Raw genomic sequence first — 19,639 nt, forward strand, 5'->3', positions numbered from 1 at the left:
GGAATCCAGTTTTGGAATAGCTCAGTGAGGCCGCCCCTCCAGATGGAGAGGTCAGGCCGGGATCACGGCATGCATGTGGGGGCCACGCGGGGAGGCCGGGCTGGCGGCCAGCAGCTCGCTCTGCAGCCCCAGCCCTGCGGCCCGGGGGCCCAGCATACTGCCTCAGCAGATACCATCTGCGCCTTGGAGCAGACTTAGAAGGTTGAGGTAGGGATGGGATCAAGGCAGTTCCCAGAGGCTGAGAGAAACCCAGCATGACTGGCACTCTGCCTTCTCTGGGCATAGGTCAAGTAGGGAACATTCTTTGTCAACTACCAGGAAGAAGAAAGAATTAACCCCAGAAGTTACACTCAGAATTTATTTCTATTACTCCAAAGGTCATTTCTGTGTTTGATTCACATAGAAAAATCACAAAGCCTTCCTGCCCTTTCTGAGCATGCTGGCTCCACGCCAGGTCCCTCTGGACACCATGTAGCCATTAAGAAACAACTGTTTTCTTCCAGAGCCTCTCACCTCGGCACCAGCGTCCAGCTGCATGAGGTCCTCCCATGGGGCCTGGCCCGGCCCTGCAGCCCTTGCTCCACAGCTGGCTGCCTCCCTCTCCTCCACCGGCCACAAGTTTGGACTTGTCAACTCCTGGGGGCTCAGACATCTGCAAGGGCTCCGCACCATGAGGGCGACAAAGGCCAGACCCTCAGATCCTGACCACCTGAACGGCGACACACGGACTCCGCCTCCCCTCCTCGCCCACGGGCTGTCTCCTGAGGTAGAGTCGGCCAAAGGTGCCTCCCACCTGCCCTTTGGTGAGGCGCCCAGGGTTCACACAGATGCAGCCCAAGATGTCCTGGGGAGAGGAAGGAAAAAGGCCAAAATTAACCAGGATAATGGCGAGACCTCAGAGAGGGCCTTCTCAATGGGGACAAAGGCAACCAAATGCATTTTAAGTCAAATCTGCTGATGTGATTGAACACTCTGAGTTCCTTTTGAGACTCTGGAACAAAACGAAGAATGAGGTGATCCGGCAGGAGGACAGTCAGCTCCCAAACTTGGAGGCAAGCCTGATCTAGCTGTTTATTGTTTTCCAATGTGCAAAACAACTTGCCCCTGGAGGTTGACTGCCTCTGGTTCCACGAGAGGGGGGCTGGTCCAGGTGGAAACCCTGTACCCAATCCCAAGCAGAGGGGCCTTGGGATGGAGGAGGGGTGGTGTGAGATCAGAATGACCCAGGAGCTTCTTCAGAGTGGGCAAGGGTGTACGTGGAATGTTCCCAAGGTAACCCCGACATGGCTTTGGGTTAGGACCATTATTTAAGGGCCTCCCTACTCGCTACCTGGGCTCCCAAGGCTGGGCCGACCCAGCACCGTCCTCCAGGGAGAGGGAGAGGGGGCAGTGGGTAGTTCATTCAAACATTTCACTGACAGATTTGTCTTCTAGTCCCACCCTCTTCACAAAGAAATGAGGTCGCAGTGCTGGGCTAAGAGGCCACTGTTCCCATCAGGAGGCCTGTGAAGAGTGAGCGCCGGGTGATCTAGAGTGAAAAGCCAGAGACTGGTTCTGTGTTCCTAAAAAAATGTAGGTTGAGTTCAACCTACCTTCACAAAATACCTCAGCTCTGATGGGCTTATGAAGACATCTGGGGTGACAGGCAGCTGGGCGTAGGCATAGAAGTTCTCATAGTCGATGGCCAGGTCTTCCTGGGGAGGGTAGAGTGGGTAGTAGCTACAGAGACAGACAGAAACAGTCAAAGGGTCAGTAGTAGGTGACTTGAGGACAGCCCCCGCCCCCGATTCCCTTGATGTCACTTGTTTCCAATAGAGTATTTGTTTTTTTTTCCTCTCTCTCTCTGTTTTGGGGGACAGAACGCAGGCTTGTCATCACAGGGTGATGTTCTCTGGCAGTGGCCTGGTGAAGGCTGCTACAATCATAGCTCTGTGACCCCAAAGTCCTCTCTTCATGGCCAGGCAATCCCAGCAAGGGAGCTCACCTCCTCTGCGTCAGGATGTGTTTGAGTATGCGGCTGAATCTGTCTGAGGTTCCAGAAGAACTGGGGAAGGAAGAAAAGCAAGAATGGAACACAGAACCTCGTTTTTCAGCTCCTGCTGCTTTTCAGGGAGGACCAAAGGATTTAATAAACTAAACAGAAGCCAACTGGCCAAGGCATAGCAACAAGAGAACACCTCTGGGGAAGTTAAAGGCCCTCCTACCAGTATCTCTGTTCCCACACAAGAAGGGAGGCGGGAATGCTGGGTCGAGAAAGGAAAGAGCAGGAGTCCCTTGAAATCAAGATCAAGGAAGGCCATTAGCCAGACCATCTCGTGCAAGAGAATGCAGTCTGCACCACCAGAAGGCAAGCACGCAGCTGGTGACCCTGCCTCTCAGACCTCGGCCAACAACATACACTCATCTTGCTTAATACATGAACTGCTCCAAACAGTCCTTCCCCTCCACGATGGACTGGAAGAACTCAACTGCTGAGTCTAAACTCAACTGCTGAGTCTCAACAGATGTGGCTGGGTCTGAGTCTCTGCAGAGCTACATGCAGTTCTGGTAAGGGAGAAACCTTCCAAGTAAACTCACAGTCCATCCATCCTCTACAAAGAGGGACATGCCACATTTAAGTCACACATTTGGGGTGTAAAGAAAGGGCAGTATAAGAGAAAATGTAGAGGAACTTGTATGTCTACACCCACTCCTCACTTACTGACATGGTTAGGTTCCAAAGACGGGGTTGTTATGCAAAAATTGGCATTATGCAAAAACAGAGGATGACCACATCAAATCACAAAATGAAGGATGACCACATCATTATATAACTGCCAAACCACTGAGAATCATGGCCCAGCCCAGCTGATACATAACCTTAACCATAAGGCCAGCATGACTCTTGTCTCGCACCCTGGCGTTCATTACTACCAGACATACGTTGTTCATGTACAAAATAGTTGGATACATTTACTATTGTCATAAATGTGAAATGTCGGATAATGAGAGAGTAGACAAGTGAGGTGTAGGTGTGTAAATTAAGTGCAAGGACAGAATGGATGTGGTTCTTTGGAGTCCTACACACTGTATGTGACCAGTGGTGATAGAAATAAAGCATCCAACCCACTCCTCTTGGGTACAGGGGATCACAAATAGCTAAAGGGTTTGGCATAAAGTGCTGCTGGTCACGACTTGGTCAAGCAGCCCCCTGATGTTCTTGGCCAAGCAAAGGACCAGGATACAGAGAGCCAGTGTCGTGCTTGTTGGACTGAAGCATGCTTCTTACCTACTAATTTCCTCGGCCCCCATGTGGAAGAGCAGATCTGTGGACGTCAAGCCAAAGATTGCCCCGTTTATGGAGAGGCTGCAGGGCTCGGACACAAACTGTACTCGCTATAACGAGAAGGGGTTGAAACAAACATTTGCCCAACAAACCTAGAAACTTCTTCCCCATGAAAGTGGGGGCTCTTTAAGGGCTGGGGAGGACCACTGAAAGGGGAGACTGAGCCAACACACAGCAAAATTAGGAACACATCTGTCTGTTAAAGAAAAGTTTACGATACAGGCCTCATGCATGCCAGAAGAGGCACCTCCACCCTCCACTTTGGGGACAGAGCCAGGCCACCGGAGACACATCTTGGTTCTGGCTGCCTGATGGCTGAGGAGGGGTGCGGGGTACCTCTTTGTCCTCTCTGGACAGATCTGCGTAGCTGAAAGGCGGCTGTGGGTACACGGGCTCGTGGTGCACGTCTCTCAATGATGGGACAAACACGAGGCGGGAGCCAGAGCTAGTTTGTCAAAAAAACAAACAGAGGAGGGAGAAAAGTGAGCACCCTGGAGTTAGAACAGCTGGGCAACAGCCTTACAATGTCACAGCTGGACAAAGGAAGGCTGTACTTCCAGAAAGACTTTCGGAATTGGACTATTCTACAAAGAAAGATAAGGAGCCCTGGTGGCGCAGTGGTTAAGTGCTTGGCTGCTAACCGCAAGGCTGGTGGTTCAAACCCACCAGCTGCTCCATGGGAGAAAGATGTGGCAGTCTGCCTCCATAAAGATTACAGTCTTGGTAACCTAGTTCTACTCTGTCCCATAGGGTTGCTATGAGTCGAATCTTCAACAGCAACGGGATGAGGAAAGATGGCACCTCCCACAGAACATTGAGAAAGGAAGGTGATTTGGTCTAATTTACACACACCCAGCTTGCCAAGGCTCAGATCGCCTGCGACACGCTCTCACTGCTGAGAGTGGCAGAGAAGAAACAGAGCTAGAAAGAAAGGGGTAGCCCAAAGCATCACAGCCTCAGAGCCAAATGTGAAACCAGCACTCTGCCTCCTCCCTGTCTCACAGATGTCGCCCACGGGCATTTCAACGGTCTCCCAACACACGACTCTATCAAGTGAGAGCCACACTCGGTCCTCTTTCCCAGGGAGAATCCGGGCATGCCCCTCAGATCCTGACATGGCTTTGGTACTTAGACGAAGTACTTGGTACTTGGCCAAACCAACGCTGGGCCGTAATCACTGGCTGATGCAGACACAAACATGCTCAGAGGGAGGGGACACACACCATCAGCTTCTCCCCGCCTGCCACGGGGAATCGAGGGCCTCGGTATTTCCTTCTCAGCAGATGATCGTGTGAAAAAGAAACGTTTAAGAACAGCGAAAGCACAGATGACAGCAGATGTTGCCTTTGATGGAGGCAGAAGGAGAATCTCTAGGGTTACCACATATACGTGAAGAAAGAAGCCGTAACTCTAGGGGCCAACTATTGGTCTTCCTTGGCCACACAAAACAGGAAAGAAAAATATTCTGTTTTCTTGGTTCCCTGAGCTAGGGCAGAGGGGCCATTTTAAACCAAATAGGCGTAAAGCGTTACTTTGGGTGCATGTTTAAAACCTGGCAATAGCACTCACTTCCAGGTCCCCTCCTGGCTTAAACTGTTTTGACCTTTCCAGACTCAGGTACCCTAGCTACTGGTCATATGTGACAAAGGTGCTGGTGACTGCTGTCACACTTATTCACTTGTTTGTTGTGCCAGCTCAAAGTGTGAACTGAGACTTCTGCAACAGAAAATCAGAACCTGGAGATCAAAGGTCTTTGCATATTAGCTATGCTTCCCTTGACATTGAAAAGTTTCCATTAGGAAGGACCCTAATCATCCAAGTGCACTAATGTGGTGCTGGAGTCTGGTCAACGGGCTGGCAGGAACTTCACGGGGTCAACCTGTGCTCTGAATCCCAAGGGCTCCTGGTTTATGATGGACGCAGAGGACTGCGGTACAGGTGGCCACTGTCAAGACGCCCAATTGCTGTAGGCCCTGGGGATGCAACAGTTAAAGAGCAAACAGCCCTCCTGCTCATGGTTATAAACTGGCCGTAGGGGGAGGGATCAGAAAGAAAATTCCAACTATGCTTAGCATTGCACAATTTCATACATCGTGTGGGCGGGGCCTCAGCCGCTCAGCCGCTCCCTCCAGCAGGCGAAGAAGTCCAAAGGTTCTGCTCAGGGCCTGGGAGGGAAGGACACTGCCTCCCTGGTTCTGCCTTCTACTATCAGCTCAGTGCTCTGCATTTCTGACCTCTCAGGAATAAAAAACAAGGTCCCCAACTGAGGAACGCTTTTTGGAAGGGTACAGCAGCTCCCTCCCACGTGGCACACACTGGGCACAGATGAAAGTGCCTGGTGGTGCTGGGCACTTGCCCCCAGTGTGACAATGTCTGGTTTGTTCTTTGTTGGCGTCACTGCTGTCAATACCATACAGGGTGAGGAGCCAAAAAACAGCCCAATCTCCAATCAAAAGCACCCAGCCCGTGTTGCTTCAGTCCCTGCCTCTCCCCGAGGGGACCAAGGGCAGAAAAGATGGGCCACTGGCCTGCTCCTGCTTTCCAGGTCTATCTCCTGAGGAGCTCTAGGCTGTCTCCAGGGCTGATAAGACTCCGTCAGGGTCCCAGCAAACCTGGGAGATGTGGGGGAAGGTGAGGGAGGAAAGGGCAGGCCCAGACCCCCAACTTCAAAGAAAGTTAGGGGGTGTTCTCTTCCCCAGTCACGGGACCTTCTGTACACCCCACTGCCAGCACAAGAAGGTAGAATTACGCCCAATCGACTCTGGGATCAGTTCTCACGGCCAAAGGGCGGAAGATTATACATCTTGTTTTAAAAACCACCTTTGTTACAGACTCGTTTTTGAAAGCTTAGCCTCAGGAATGTTTGTTTTTTATGGGCTCAGCTACAGGCAAGCAAATCCCACGAGCGGAAGCTCTATCACCTCGAACAATTTCTTCCAAACCCGGGCGCTGGAGGGTCAGCGGGGGAATGGAGGATGTCAGCTTCCTGAATAACTTTCTATTCTGGCTGTGGGCACTTCCTGGAACAGCGACTTGTCTCCCAGAGTAGAACTGCATGTCTCTGTCATCGCTGATATGACCTCTCACAGCTCCTTCCAGTCGGCTGATGGCAGGGATTCAAGGGCCCCCACCCTCATCAACCATCGCTCGCTCTGGCCTAACTCGGGGAAGCACTGAATGAGGGGAAGAACGTGGACTCACCCCCAACCATCACTCACACCACGAGAAGTTTAGGTCCTCAAGGATTTTTCTGTGTAAGGCACCAAACACTTCTCTCAGACTCCTCCTGGGAAGATTCCAACGGAGGAGAATGAGTGTATACAAAAGGGAGTGAGAAAAGGACGGAAGCAGAGAAGGGAAAGAGCGAGGGGAGAGAGAGAGTTGATGTAGCCTTTTCAAGTATGTTTGTCTTTGAGTTTTACAAAGATGCCTCTTAACTTGGCATCTGTGCACTTGGAGGTCAAGAGTTCTATTTGCTTTCTGTAGTTCAGAAGGATGGAGCAGATGGAACTATCATTATTTTTGAACGGCCTCAGTTTCTTAATAGGAAAACCTATGAACTTAAGGTTCTGTCCAGCATTTGGAATCCTGACCTTCTCGTCCCTTCAATAATTGTGCGTAGACATTGCTTGAAAACATCTTCAAATGGACTTGTGAGCAGACAGTTCTGTAAGAAAGGAAAGGAGATAACATTTAGAGAAAAGATGTTTGGTATTTTTTCACTTGTCTGACCTTTGTTTAAATGACTCTCAGGTGTCAGCTCTTGAGCTCGGAGCTGAGGGGACACAAAGACGAAGACGACATGGTCCGTCCTCAGGAGCTGAGTCGAGACGGGGGCAGGAGATGGGGGCGGGGGGGAATCATTTTGAATATAAGTTGTAAGAGAGACTAAAAGGAAGAGTGTTTTGAAATCCTTTCTGCGGAAGGTAAACAGCCTGAGACAAAGGATAGGAGGCATCAACTCCACCCTGGGGACAGCCCACGAAGGGCCATTTGTGTTTCATGCACCAAAAGACAGCAAGGCATAATGTGAGTTATTGAGCTGCAGGTAGCAGCTGAGGAAGGTACTTTCACAAGCACAGCTCTGTGACCTGCGAGCACCTCCATCTGTGTGAGTGCTCTTGGGCCTTCGTGTCACGCATCACAAACAAAGGGACACCAGGACGGATATATGTCTATTCCCCTCCCCAGCTTCCAGGCAGCCTTGTAGTCCGGTGATAGAAAGCCCTCAAATTCCCCGTCTCTGTAAACATGCCCTGACGCCGTGTGCTCTGGTCCGCCACGGGGACTTGTTTGGTTGGCTGCAGATGCAGAGATAAACTCCAAAAGATGACAGGAACGGTGAGGGCTCAAGTGAATGCCAGCAGTGCACACTCCTGCCCACGCGCCCGGGCCACTCACCTCCACTTGTTCATGCTTGGCATCCAGGAAAGGTCCAAACTGCAAAGAAGCCCAAGGGGGAGAAACAAAGTGTCAAAGAACAAATCAGAACCACACGTGTTTGTGAACGCTTTCAGAGAACCTCTTCTAGCCGTTCTTGCGCAGGGCCCATCCATCCCTCCCAGGCTGCGTGCAGAGCCTGGGGACAGTTAGCAGGTGGGGATGGGGGACTGGAGGGAGAAGTGCCTAACTGAGATCGCAGATGGGAGGACATGAGCCCCGGGTGGAGGGAGGCCGCCAGAGTCCCATAGCCACATTGGGCCTTTTACCAGCTTTCCACACCCAGCAAGGGAAACCTATCACCATGCTAACAGCCGTGCTCTGAACTCCAAAACCGAGATTAGTTCAGAAGTTGGAGCAACAGGACAGAGGCAAGAACACTGTAAAATCAAGGAAAGGCAGCAAAAAAGCCTGGGCTCTTATATTCAATGAAGGCCCGTTGATCATGTACACCTCTCCAAAGATGCAGACTAAGAATGAAAACATATTTTTAAAAAGGAGGCAAAAATGACATGCCTCCTAGAAATCTAGAACTACACTGGAGATTTCTTCCTAAGGCAGAGCCCTCAGTTTTCCGATGGGCGCCTCCCTGAGTGAGGCCACCCCAGCAGGACCTCCTACCAGAATGCAGACGTCCGGCCGATCGTGGTTGATGATGGTGACCAGGTCCAGCAGGGGGTCATACGTGATGCTGTCAGAGGTGGTGTAGGGCCCACAGGCAACCAAGACCATTTTCTGCTCAAAATCTAAGACAGAAAGGATTGCAAGGTCTTGACTGGAAGATGACTGTTAGTGGGATTGTGTGAGAAGAGAGGACAGACGCCACTGAATTCAATTTACTGAGAACCTCCTTATGCTGGACAACTCTGGGAATCAAAGATGAGTAAGACCTTCTCGCCCTCAAAGAATTTTCCATCGGGTGGTAGAGACAGGCAGATATGCAAATAATGACACCGCATGAAGGGCTGCGTCCCTTCTGGGGGCTCTAGTGAGGATCTGTTTTTTGGGGTTTTTTTGTCTTTTCCAGCTTCTAGAGGCTTCTTAGGAGTCCCTGGGTGGAGCAAATGGTTAAGCACTGGGCTGCTAATCGAAAGATTGGCAGTTCAAACACACCTGGGGCACCTGGAAAGTAAGGCCTGGTGAACTCCTTCCAAAACGTCACAGCTTTGAAAACTCTAGAGTTCTACTCTGCGCACCAGGGGTCGCCAGGAGCCAGAATCCACTCGACAGCAACTAACAACAACAGAGGCTGCCTGAATTCCTAGGCTCCCGGCTCCGTTCAAAGCCAGCAACACAGCCCCTTCCAGCCTTCTTCTCTTGGACTCTCACCCCCCGCCTTTCTCTTATAAGGGCCCTTGTGATGACATAGGAGCCCTGGTGGCACAGCAGTTAAGCACTCAGCTGCTAATCAAAAGGTCAGCAGTTCGAGCCCACCAGTCATTCCATGGGAGAAAGATTCAGCAGTCTGCTTTTGTAAAGACCACAGCCTTGGAAACCCTACTGGGCAGCTCTACTGTCCTATAGGGTCGCTGGGTCAGAATCGACTCGACAGTAATGGGTTTGGTTTTGGTTTTGTGATGACACCGGGCCCACCCAAATAATCCAGGACAATCCCCATTTCAAGATCCTTCACTTCTTCACAGCTGCAGAGTCCCTTTTGCCAGGTAAGGTCACATAGTCACAGGTTCTGGGCATGGGGGGCATCATACAGCCCACCACAGCAGTAGTCCCATTACTGAGAAGGAGAATTCAAGGGTAGAGTAGGCTTCTGGCAGAGGCAGGCAGGGGGCAGAGATAAGTTCGGTTCTGAGGAGCCTGTAGGATACGTAAGCACGAAAACAGTAAGTGCCTGAGGGGCAGGGTCCACGTCTTATTCTGTCTCCGTGAGTCTCTAGCTTAATACTCCGCACACACCATGTTTGTTGACAGCCTATTTAACTGCATGCCACAGCCTCCCTGGCATCCAGCGCTGGCTCTTAGCATCTCAGCCATGTCACTCTCTTCATCACCAGAAGCCAGTCTCACACCACCACGCCACCCTTGACCCCATAAACACATCTTCTGACAGGACGTGCACTGTCAGAAAACTCCCAACTCCAAAAGGACCTCACATGCTGTTAATGTGTAAGGGATGTTGACAAAATTTTCAACAGTGGTCTACTTTGCTTACAAAAATGCTTGGAAATACTTTGAAGTACAGTTTGTTAATTTTGGGGGGGGGCTTCTCCCCCATCTAGATTAGTTACCAAATCCTTCTAGGCTTTCTTAGAAATGCTTCTTTTCTAATAATTTTTTTTACCTTGGAATAACTTTAGAATTGTAGAAAGGTTGCCAAGATAGCAGCGCCGAGTTCCTGTGAGCCTTTGCCCCAGTTCCTCGAATGCTAACATCTTACACAACCACAGTTGCTGTTGTTAGCTGCCCTCAGATTGGCCTGATGTGTGAGGGAGCCCAAGCGCAACCGAACGAAGCACTGCCTGGTTCTGTGCCATCCCCAGGACTGGCTGTGTTATTAGACCACTGTGATTCATAGGGTTTTCAGAAGTAGATCACCAGGCCTTTCTTCCTACTCTGTCTTAGCCAGGAAGCTGCACTGAAACCTGTTCAGCATCACAGCAACATGCAGGCCTCCACTAACGGACGGGTGGTGGCTGTGCATGAGGTGCACTGGCCAGAAATCGAACCCACGACTCCCGCGTGGAAGGCGAGAAGTCTATCATTTGGTCAAAAGTAACAAATGAACACTGGTACATTATTGTTTACTAAACTCCTGACTTTATTTGGATGACACCAGTTTTTCCATTAATGTCCTTTTCTCCTCCAGGATCCAAACCAGGATACCACACTGCATTTCGAGAAATTCATTTTTAAACTGCTCACATTTTTTCCTTCACAAAGCAACCTGCAAATACTTGTTAAACCTTCATCTTTAAATGACATGCTCTGTGTCGTCAGACCTAGGTGACCACACTAACGACACCCACTAGGCTCAGCCCCGTGGCCGTCTGACAAGGGCCTGTGGAACCACCAGTCCTTGCTGCTCTCCACAGCTCGTGCAGCTTTCTCGGGGCTGAGAGCCACACTCCTGGACCCTTGGCCAACACCGTCAGGGTTGGCAAAACAACCTTGGAACCCAAACTTACCTCCATCCTCTTCGGTGGGCTGATGAAAAGGAAGTGGCACACCCTTAAGAACAGAAGAAAAACTACACTGAGTTCTGGCTCCATGCGTTGCCCTAGGTGAGGAGAGGGCTGGGCACGGCATACGGTGCTTGCAGGTGGGGGTGGGAGATGGCAGGGAAGGGAGGGGTACGGAGAGGGGAAGCAGTCCATGTCTTGCTCACTGGCACTAAAGGCCCAGAGCTGATGGTACCCGCCATTTTTCTATACTGCTCTGAGTGGCAAAGAAGCACAGGTAATGAGAGGTCACTGTTGTTGCTGTATGTCATCGAGTTGAGTTCGACACATAGCGACCCCATGTGACATAGAACTGCCCCAAAGGGTCTCTTAGGCTGTAATCTTTATGGAAGCAGATGGCCAGGCCTTTCTCCTTTGGAGCTGCTGGGTGGGTCTGAGCCACCAACCTGTTGGTTAGCAGCTGAGCACTTAACCATTGTGCCACCAGGGCTCCTTGAGAGGTTACTACTATTCTCTTGTAAAACACCCAGCAAAAAGCAGGAACAAAACAGATGCCTGGAGTATCAGTATGCTTCTAGGCAAGGCTGGGAGGGAAGAGTGGCTGCTACTTTTCCTCACACTCTGAAAACCTTGGATTATTGCCTAGAGCAGGGCTGGTGCACTACAGCCTGTGGGCCAAATCTGGCTGCAGTCCGTTTTTATAAATAAAGTTTTATTGGAACACAGCCACACTCATACACTGATGGGTTGTCTATGGCTGCTTTTGTGATACAATGGCAGAGTTGAGACACTGTGACAGAGACCACTGACCCACAAAGACGAAAACAGTTACTGTCTGGCCCTTTCAGAAGAGTTTGCTAACCTTGGCTTAGAAGTAAAGCCAACAAACAAACAGGCTCTTACAAAGGACCTGTTTCTACGACAGACAGGACTGCCCATCCTGAGTCTGGAGTCAACCAGCAGGAAGGTGGGAAGACCAGTGGAGTACCTCATAGAGCTTGGTGGCGACGAGTTTTCTACCAGTGGTGTTGATTCCTTCCATAATTACAACCTGAAATACAAGAAGCACAACCGGAGTGTAAAGGAGGGGAGATAAACGAGAGGTCTGGAATAAACTACTGTGATGTAGTTAAAACTACTATCCAGCTACTCTCATTTTGTAGTTGTAAATGTGGGGGCACCCTTCTAGAAAACAAACTAAGGGAATCCTATTAGTAGTAATAATTATGCTCTACATGAATGATCTAATTTCCACAACAATCCAATGAGGTAAGAATTATTATTCCCAGTTTACAGATGAGAACATCATGGCTTACAGAGGCTCAGTCATCTGCCCATAATCGCACAACCTGGGTGGAGCTGGAAGTCAAAACTGGGCGGTCTGATCCCAGAGCCATGGTTCGGAGCACACAGGCAGGGGAAGAGCTGAATCCCCGCACAGCGTCCACTCTGGGGCTTCCACACCAGCCAGCACACCTCACTGCATCACAGAGCGAGGTGGAGCAGCAGCTGCCTCGTGATGAAATGCTTATTCCAAGAGTCCTGCTCCATCGCGTGAATCGCACACCCACAGCCTGAGGCTGCACCTCAAATCTTACCTGTCCAGGAAACAGAGAATATTCTTTGAGCTCAGATAAATCCACTGGGATTTGGGCACCCGAAGAATGTTCCCGGTCTCCTTCAAGAATCACGGACTTGTTGTTCAGCTTCCCGTTGCTGTCGCAGCCAATCTGGCCCAGCAGAGTAACGGGCTCCTGCGGAAGGAGGTGCAATGTCAGAACGACTGTCTTTGGAACAGGAGCTGAAAATCTGAAGAGGGTGACCACAAAGCAAACCCCAGACAACAGCAAACCCTTTCGGGGACAGCATTTGACCTTGAGATGACCCAGCATCATCACTGACTCTCGGGGTTGGAAGAACTCTTAGAAAGGACATCAAGGCCGCCCACCCACCCCATGCTTGAGCATCTCTAGTCAAGGGGAACGTTGCCTCCGACCCCCAAGGCCGCCCACTGTATCTTTGGGCAGCTATAACTGTTCATAATAGCTAAGCTTCATTGAAATTACAAAATACCAGACACTGCTCTAAAGGCTTACATGTATTAACTTATTTCATCTTCACAACAACCCTGAGGTGGATACTTTTATTGTGCCCATTTTACAGATACGGAAAAACAAGCAACAGAGAGGTGAGATAATTCAGTCAAGGTCAAACAGTGGGTGGAGCCTGGGTTTAAAGCCCAGAAGTTTGGCTCCTGAGCCATGTCCTTACCCATACACTACACTGCCTCTTAACAGAAAGTTCTTTGTTAAATTGAGCTGACATCTCTCTCCTAGGGCTTCCTCTATCCTGTTCCCACTCTTGGGGTTAAAGCGAAGAAGTCTAATCTTCTACATGACCACACATCCTTGCCGTCCCTTTACTACCCCTCCAAAACTTCCTTAATATGATGTGGTTTTGTGTATCTTCCCCAACTGGTCATTGTTCTCTGAATGCAAATATATGATATAGGTATTTTAAAGAATCTTCTAGAACTCATCTTTCCTTAGATTAAAAAACGTTCCAGAGAGGAAGTACTGTTACATCTGCCGATTAAACTATGATGTAAAGATACTATTGGCAGCACTTGGTCTATATAACAAGAGGTCAGACTGGGGCAGGGGTGTGGGACGTGAGTCACCGTCGGTATAACAAGATTCTGGAAATCCTACCCTTGCTGTTGTCCTGATATTTAAATGTGTCTATTTGTGGGACATCCCCTGGGGGTGACCTGCCTCACCACAACTTCTATCACTAAGGAACAAGGCCTTCAGTCTTTCCTCGTGTGCAAGACCCTAATCCAAGTGAAGAAAACAACCGTCACTGGTCACAAAACTAAAGGGCAGTTATAGGTCTTTCTTCAAACAACCCATTTTACCAAATTCAATCGAGATGGAGGTTCTAACCAGAATGTACGAACATAAAAGGTAAAAAGGACGCAAGAAGGATGCCTTTTCACCATCACGGATTTCAGACTACTTATCAATTAGCAAGAACTATCAGAATAGCTCTTACTTGTGCTGGCACTTGAATGGGAGTGAAAGCCTCAATCTTGTAGTGTTCCTTGAGTTCACTGCCAAGTTCTTCCATCTTACAGGTCAGAACTGAAATCCCAGAGGTGAGAAAGGGCATTTAGGAAACTTAACTTACCAATGAGATAAAACACAGCACACTGTAAAGGAGTAGTCAGTCACTTTACAGGAGCAGAAGGGTGCTTAGGACGTCTGGTCAATCAGCTCAGACTTTCTAAAGCCCCAGCCAGGTTTCTGTTATCAGGCTGCTGAATCTGGCCTCCCATTTGGCCACAGGAGATTATGTGGCACAATCCCACCCCCACCCACACCCCCCAGCCTTCCCTTTACTCGGGTCATCCCTGAGGTTCAGCTGAAGGCAAGTCCAACCTGGGGAAGAACCTCCATTCTTCACAAGGAAGAAGCCCTAAATATCTTTAACTCGCAACTGGATCCTTTTCCACAGTTTGTGTTTTTGTTACTGGGAAATGATTACATGCTTTTCCTTTAGCAATATATTGCAAAGTGATGTGGCTTGGGAGAATTACTGATGGTATCACTTCATCTTCCTGTACTAACAGGGTCATCTACCAGCTGATATTCTCCAAGGCAACCTTGACACCTTGCTCCACCAGCACAGCTGAAGCTTGATTACTGTCTCGGAACCTTCCCTCCCCAAGGAGTTTTATATCCACAAGAACTGCACCTTCTCGAATGTCAGAGAGCTTCTGAAACATAGATTTGTAGCTCTTGGTTAGCGGCTCTGGGCACCCCAAGACCTTCAGGGTGATGTTACCAGCCCCTCCTCTCCCAGACCAGGACACTCCCTGTGCCAAGCCAAAGAAGGTGACCACTTCTCCTCGGTTATTTCTTGAGTTGTATTTCTGAGAGGGAGTAGCACTAGTTGGAAGCAAAAACAGAAGAACATTACTGTGTTCCTATCTAAAGGGCAGTGGAAAAAGTGAGGTTACCTTCTGGAAATGGGGATTAAAGCAAAGTCAAGTAGGCTTCACATTCTGTAAATTGAATTAGCTTAACGGGGTCTGACATCTCTGGTTCTTTAAGGAATTCCAGGAATGAGAGGCTGAGGAGTACCAGGCCGAGGAAGATCAAACGTGTTTAGAGAAGTTTGGAGACAGAAACATATTTACAAAGATTGTTGTTCCTGTGGTAGTAAACCAAAACCCAGACTGTCTGAATTGATTAAAAAGCAAGTTTCAAGTACTATTCTTTTCTTTCTTCTTTAGAATTTTTAGCATTTATTAGAGATCATCCGAGCCTGCAACTGTGGAAAAGCCAGTCGCTGACCATATAAAACCTCACAATAAAATAGAAACAATAAAATGAAGTTAAATGAAATTAATTAAATTTCCCCAGTGTCGATGGAAGAGGAGATGCAATGAGTTAACAGCCAGTGAGCAAAGATTCCCACTTTCCAAAGCTCAACTGACAAGTGACACTTCTCCTCTTCCTTCCCACTGACTGGCCAATTACAGGATGTTGCTGTCTGCTTTGATGACAACACAACCTAGCAGTGAGGTCTTCAAATCCTTTGTTGTGAACATAACTCACAGACAGGTCTGTTTAAAACAGGCTTCAGTTACTGCCCCGAAACTCTACATGAACCAGTTCTACGTGGGGGCACCGCTGTACTTGATGCCATTGTTCCTTCTTTGCAGAGAGGCTACAGAAAATGAGCTCAATTAATGATCTCTCTCTCCAGTGCTTGCCTCTTCCTGCGTAATTCAGAGGTTACTTTCATAAATTACAAAACCAGTCTGATGTCAGCTTTATTAGTGTGCTTCGAAAATGACGAGGCAGCATATCACAACTGCTCTGGGCTCCTCCCTGCAAAACTCCGTGGGACGTCCACCGTGGCAGGACTTTGAATGCAGCGGGATGCTCACATGAGGTGAGGTGTAAAGAGATTTACAGGCCTCAAAGGATTGCAGGTTTTGAGAATGTGACTGCTGTCATGGTGCTGGCACACCTATGGGAAGGATCCCTCTACACTGGGTTTCAAAGATGCTCTTGTAAGTCTAGAAAGCTCACTCCCCCAAATGTGTGGATGACGCCTCCAAGCAGTGGACCACACGAAAGTCAAAGTGTCCTTCAAAATCCAATGACCACTCCCCGGAGTGATTGCAGACCTCCTATCTCCTCCTTTCTCCTCCTTTCTAAGGGGCAGAGTTGGGAAACCTTAAGCTCTGGTTAGTCCAGGAGAAGTGACCCAAGGTAGAGGTAGGCTCCCGGCAGCAAGTGTCTCCCTAAATGGTTAACATTCCCATCCCTGAGCCTCACCCTGATGAGGCAGCACCGAGCAACCCTTCTACTCGGCAGAACACGTAACTATCGAATTCTCTCACATAAGACATGTCATTTACGGATTTCAAAAAATCACATATGATCTTTGTGGATTTGTGCTGTGGGCCAGCAGGGATAAAACACCCATTAAGTCAGTGTGGATTCACAGTGACAGGAAAATGCTCAGAAACTAGCTGAAACCTGAGTGAAGAACAATCCACACGGTACACAACATTCTGAACAAAGATGGCGCTTTTCTTTTTAAAAAAATAAATACTCTCGATTTAAAAGAAAGAAAGAAACCCAGCGACACACAAACTAACAGAAGCAAGTGAAAACCTATTTGCCTTTACTGGTGAGACTCATAAGACTTCTTGACTTCTGAATAGACACGTTGTTTTCAAGAAAAGCTATCAGTTTCTGATCTAGGAAATGAGCCCTCGAAAAGTGAGTTTCCTTAATTACTGTACGAGACAGTAGTTTTCCACAGAGCAAGAGAAAGCAGGAGGGCAGAGCGCCTGGCTTTGCGGCCGGTGAGGACCCTGCAGTGTTCTCACCCACCCCCGTCAGTCAGGGACTCTAGTGTCGGCCTCGGTCAGGTAACCAGGGAGTGAGGAGAGGAGGCTACTTTGTGGTAGCTGAGTGGATTATGAACTGTACCTTGGAGAGAAACTCGATGGTGAGAGGAGCTGATGAGGGCTACGAGCGGACACAGTCCTTTTTGTCAGAGGGGTTTCTGGGGTGGTGATAGCTCGCTTCTGAGAACCCTAGGAACAAATTGGAAAAAAAAAAAAAAAAAAATCCCAGTCACTTTAGGCCCAAGTTGCTAATTACGGACAGTTCCTTAGGAAGGAAAGGGAGAGCGAGGCCTAAATGAGGGGTGTGAGATAGGGCTGGGTTGGTTCTCTTCTGCAGGCCCTGTCCTCTGAGCACAATCCCACACAGAAGTCTTCCCAGCATCCACCAGAACGCCTCCCCTATTTGAAGGCATTTATGAAAAAGCACAAACAACATTTCCCAGAAAGGACTGCACAGCGGGTAGCCTGCCCTGTCAAGTCTTTCATGTGTACGCTTTCTTCCCCAGCTCTTTGCTTTAGAGCAGATCTGAGCTTCGTGACGCGTACTGTTTTGACCTGCCAATACACTTTCTGAGAAGGGATGGGACCATGTTGCTACTTATTTTGGCAAAGTCTACCACATTTTTTCAAAATTAAAGAAGGGAATGACTCCAGGCAAACAACATGGTTGGGCGCATATTCGGAGAGTGCTTAGCAAATACCTCACTGACGGTCACTTCTCGTTTTTGTTTTGCTCATCAACAAGAATCTGAAGATACACCCAGAATGAAACCTACAGTCCAGAGACCGTCATTTCCCTGCTCCCTCAGTCCTCGCTCTCGCTACCCCTTACCTCCTCTGCTTCTGCTACACTGGTCTCCTTGCTGTTCTTCAAACATGTCAGAAGTGTTCCACCTCAGGGCCTTTGCACTTGCTGTTCCTTCTGCCTAGAACACTCTTCCTCCAGATATCTACATAGCTTATACCTTCACTTCCTTCATTCTCTCCCATGTCCCCTTGTCAGACCCTGCCTAAAATAGCAAGCCCTTCCTCTTTCCCTCATTTATCTTCTTTTCTTCCTTTGTCTTCATAGGACTTATTACCACAGACATGTTTTATTTTTACTTCTGTTTTTAGTCTGTCTCCACTCCACAGGACAACGGGCTGTGACAGAGAAAAGACAAAGTCCTTGCCTGGACCATGGCCAGCTCCTCTGCAGAGCTTTCTCCTGCCCTTGGGCTCCTCCTGGCTGCTGAATTAAGCTGTGTCACCAAGCTGTCTACTGGCAGCAACAGAAGAACGGAATGTAAGAGAACAGGCTCAAAAGCCTCAGTATGTAGCCAGAATGGAAACTAGACTTATACTGCCCTTATACAAGAGCCATTTTTGATTATTCTTTTCTAATATTTTTTCCTATTAAAAATATACAAATTGTAATAGTTATAATCTTAAATTAAATATTTTATGTACTGATTTTTCACACCATATTAATTATAAGCACTTTCCTACATTGTTGTAATCTTCATCTTTTTTAGTAGCTGGGTTATTTGACCAACTCGATGTGTAATAATTTACATATCTACTTCTCTGCTGCTGGATGTTTGGGCTGCTTGTAACTTTGGGCGATTATAAATACAGCTGAGACACACATCTGGATACAGCTTTTCCTGCATTTTGGATTGTTTCCTTAGGAGAGTCTCACGAGGTGGAATTACAGGGTGAAAGGACGGTAAAGATTTTACGGCTTTGATAGTGTTCTCAAACTACTTCCCCAGATGACTCTTCCAATACACAGTGGGCTATAATCCTCGAGGGCCAACGTGGTGGTGCAGACATTCCAACAGAAAGTCAGGCCATCTCCCAGGACATGGCAAGACGATGGTGCTTTGGTGAACAAACCAGTCTAGTGGGTCTAGCCCTCAGCCTTATGGTGATACCTGGTTGTGTCAACACACCGACTCTGGCTACAGTGCTCAGGGATGTGCTCACTCTAACCAAGCTCATGGGATTCATTATTGTCACCAAATGCCAGTTTACTTGTTTTTAATGAGAAATATAGTCACTGAGGGCACTATACTCTCATATCCCGTGGTAAGCATTCTACCACACAGAAAACCAATTTATTATCAAGGATGTCAGTTTATTAATTTCCCAGAAATATAAATGACGAGGGCATAGAAGCTAAATCCTCAGGCTGACAAAACCTCTCCAGGTAGTCAGGACACGTGGAAAACCAAATTCTAACCAGAAGACTTACGGCGAGCATGAATGAGAATGGCTCTCAATGGCACAAGTCAAATATTAAATGGCGATAAGCTGAGACCACTGATGGAGTCACCACTGCAGCAGCAGGTTATCTGCCCCCAGGACCTGATAAAGGCAGGCAACCGTACCTGGCACTGTCCATACTGCAAGGCCAATGCTTGGCACTAGGACTTTTCCATGCTGCTGGTGATGCACAGTCTAACAATGAGCCAGCGTTTTCACTTGACTAGAACCGTTCCAAGCATTGCACATACCTCCAGTCCAGACACTGCATCTCCTCTGAGCTTCAGACACATACTCCAAGTTGTTTGCTCAACATTTCAATCCAACTCACTTAGCTCTGGTTCCATGGTCAGAAATGCTGATTTGTAATATAGCCTAAGTACTTTCATAGCAGGAACGGGGTACCCAAAATATGGTATTTCAGTCATCGGAAGGGTATACACCTCAGTAGTTAAGTTAAATAAATTTGCACCTGGCTTATGCACTACTCTGCCGAGAGCTGGGTTAGCACCGGTTAGTTTCCAAGCACACGAGCAGCTCTGGATAGACAAATGGGAT

General features: G+C 48.5%; 1 protein-coding gene across 1 annotated transcript in view; it reads right to left on the reverse strand.

Moving 5' to 3' along the window:
• Positions 1–283: 283 nt before the first annotated feature.
• POLA2 (DNA polymerase alpha 2, accessory subunit) overlaps positions 284–19,639 on the reverse strand; it is a 31,443-nt gene continuing 12,087 nt past the window's right edge. The window contains exons 5-18 of the mRNA XM_004383739.2: positions 16,917–17,023; positions 14,659–14,852; positions 13,957–14,045; positions 12,501–12,656; positions 11,891–11,953; positions 10,909–10,951; positions 8,387–8,511; positions 7,727–7,765; positions 6,919–6,992; positions 3,662–3,770; positions 3,269–3,375; positions 1,985–2,044; positions 1,593–1,719; positions 284–844 (exon numbers count right to left, since the gene is read on the reverse strand). Of these exons, the coding sequence (XP_004383796.1) occupies positions 695–844; positions 1,593–1,719; positions 1,985–2,044; positions 3,269–3,375; positions 3,662–3,770; positions 6,919–6,992; positions 7,727–7,765; positions 8,387–8,511; positions 10,909–10,951; positions 11,891–11,953; positions 12,501–12,656; positions 13,957–14,045; positions 14,659–14,852; positions 16,917–17,023 (1,443 nt within the window). The 3' untranslated portion in view covers positions 284–694. The remainder of the gene's footprint in view (positions 845–1,592; positions 1,720–1,984; positions 2,045–3,268; positions 3,376–3,661; positions 3,771–6,918; positions 6,993–7,726; positions 7,766–8,386; positions 8,512–10,908; positions 10,952–11,890; positions 11,954–12,500; positions 12,657–13,956; positions 14,046–14,658; positions 14,853–16,916; positions 17,024–19,639) is intronic.

Source organism: Trichechus manatus, unplaced genomic scaffold (genome assembly GCF_000243295.1).
Source record: "Trichechus manatus latirostris isolate Lorelei unplaced genomic scaffold, TriManLat1.0 scaffold00113, whole genome shotgun sequence".
NCBI classification, from domain to species: Eukaryota; Metazoa; Chordata; class Mammalia; order Sirenia; family Trichechidae; genus Trichechus; species Trichechus manatus.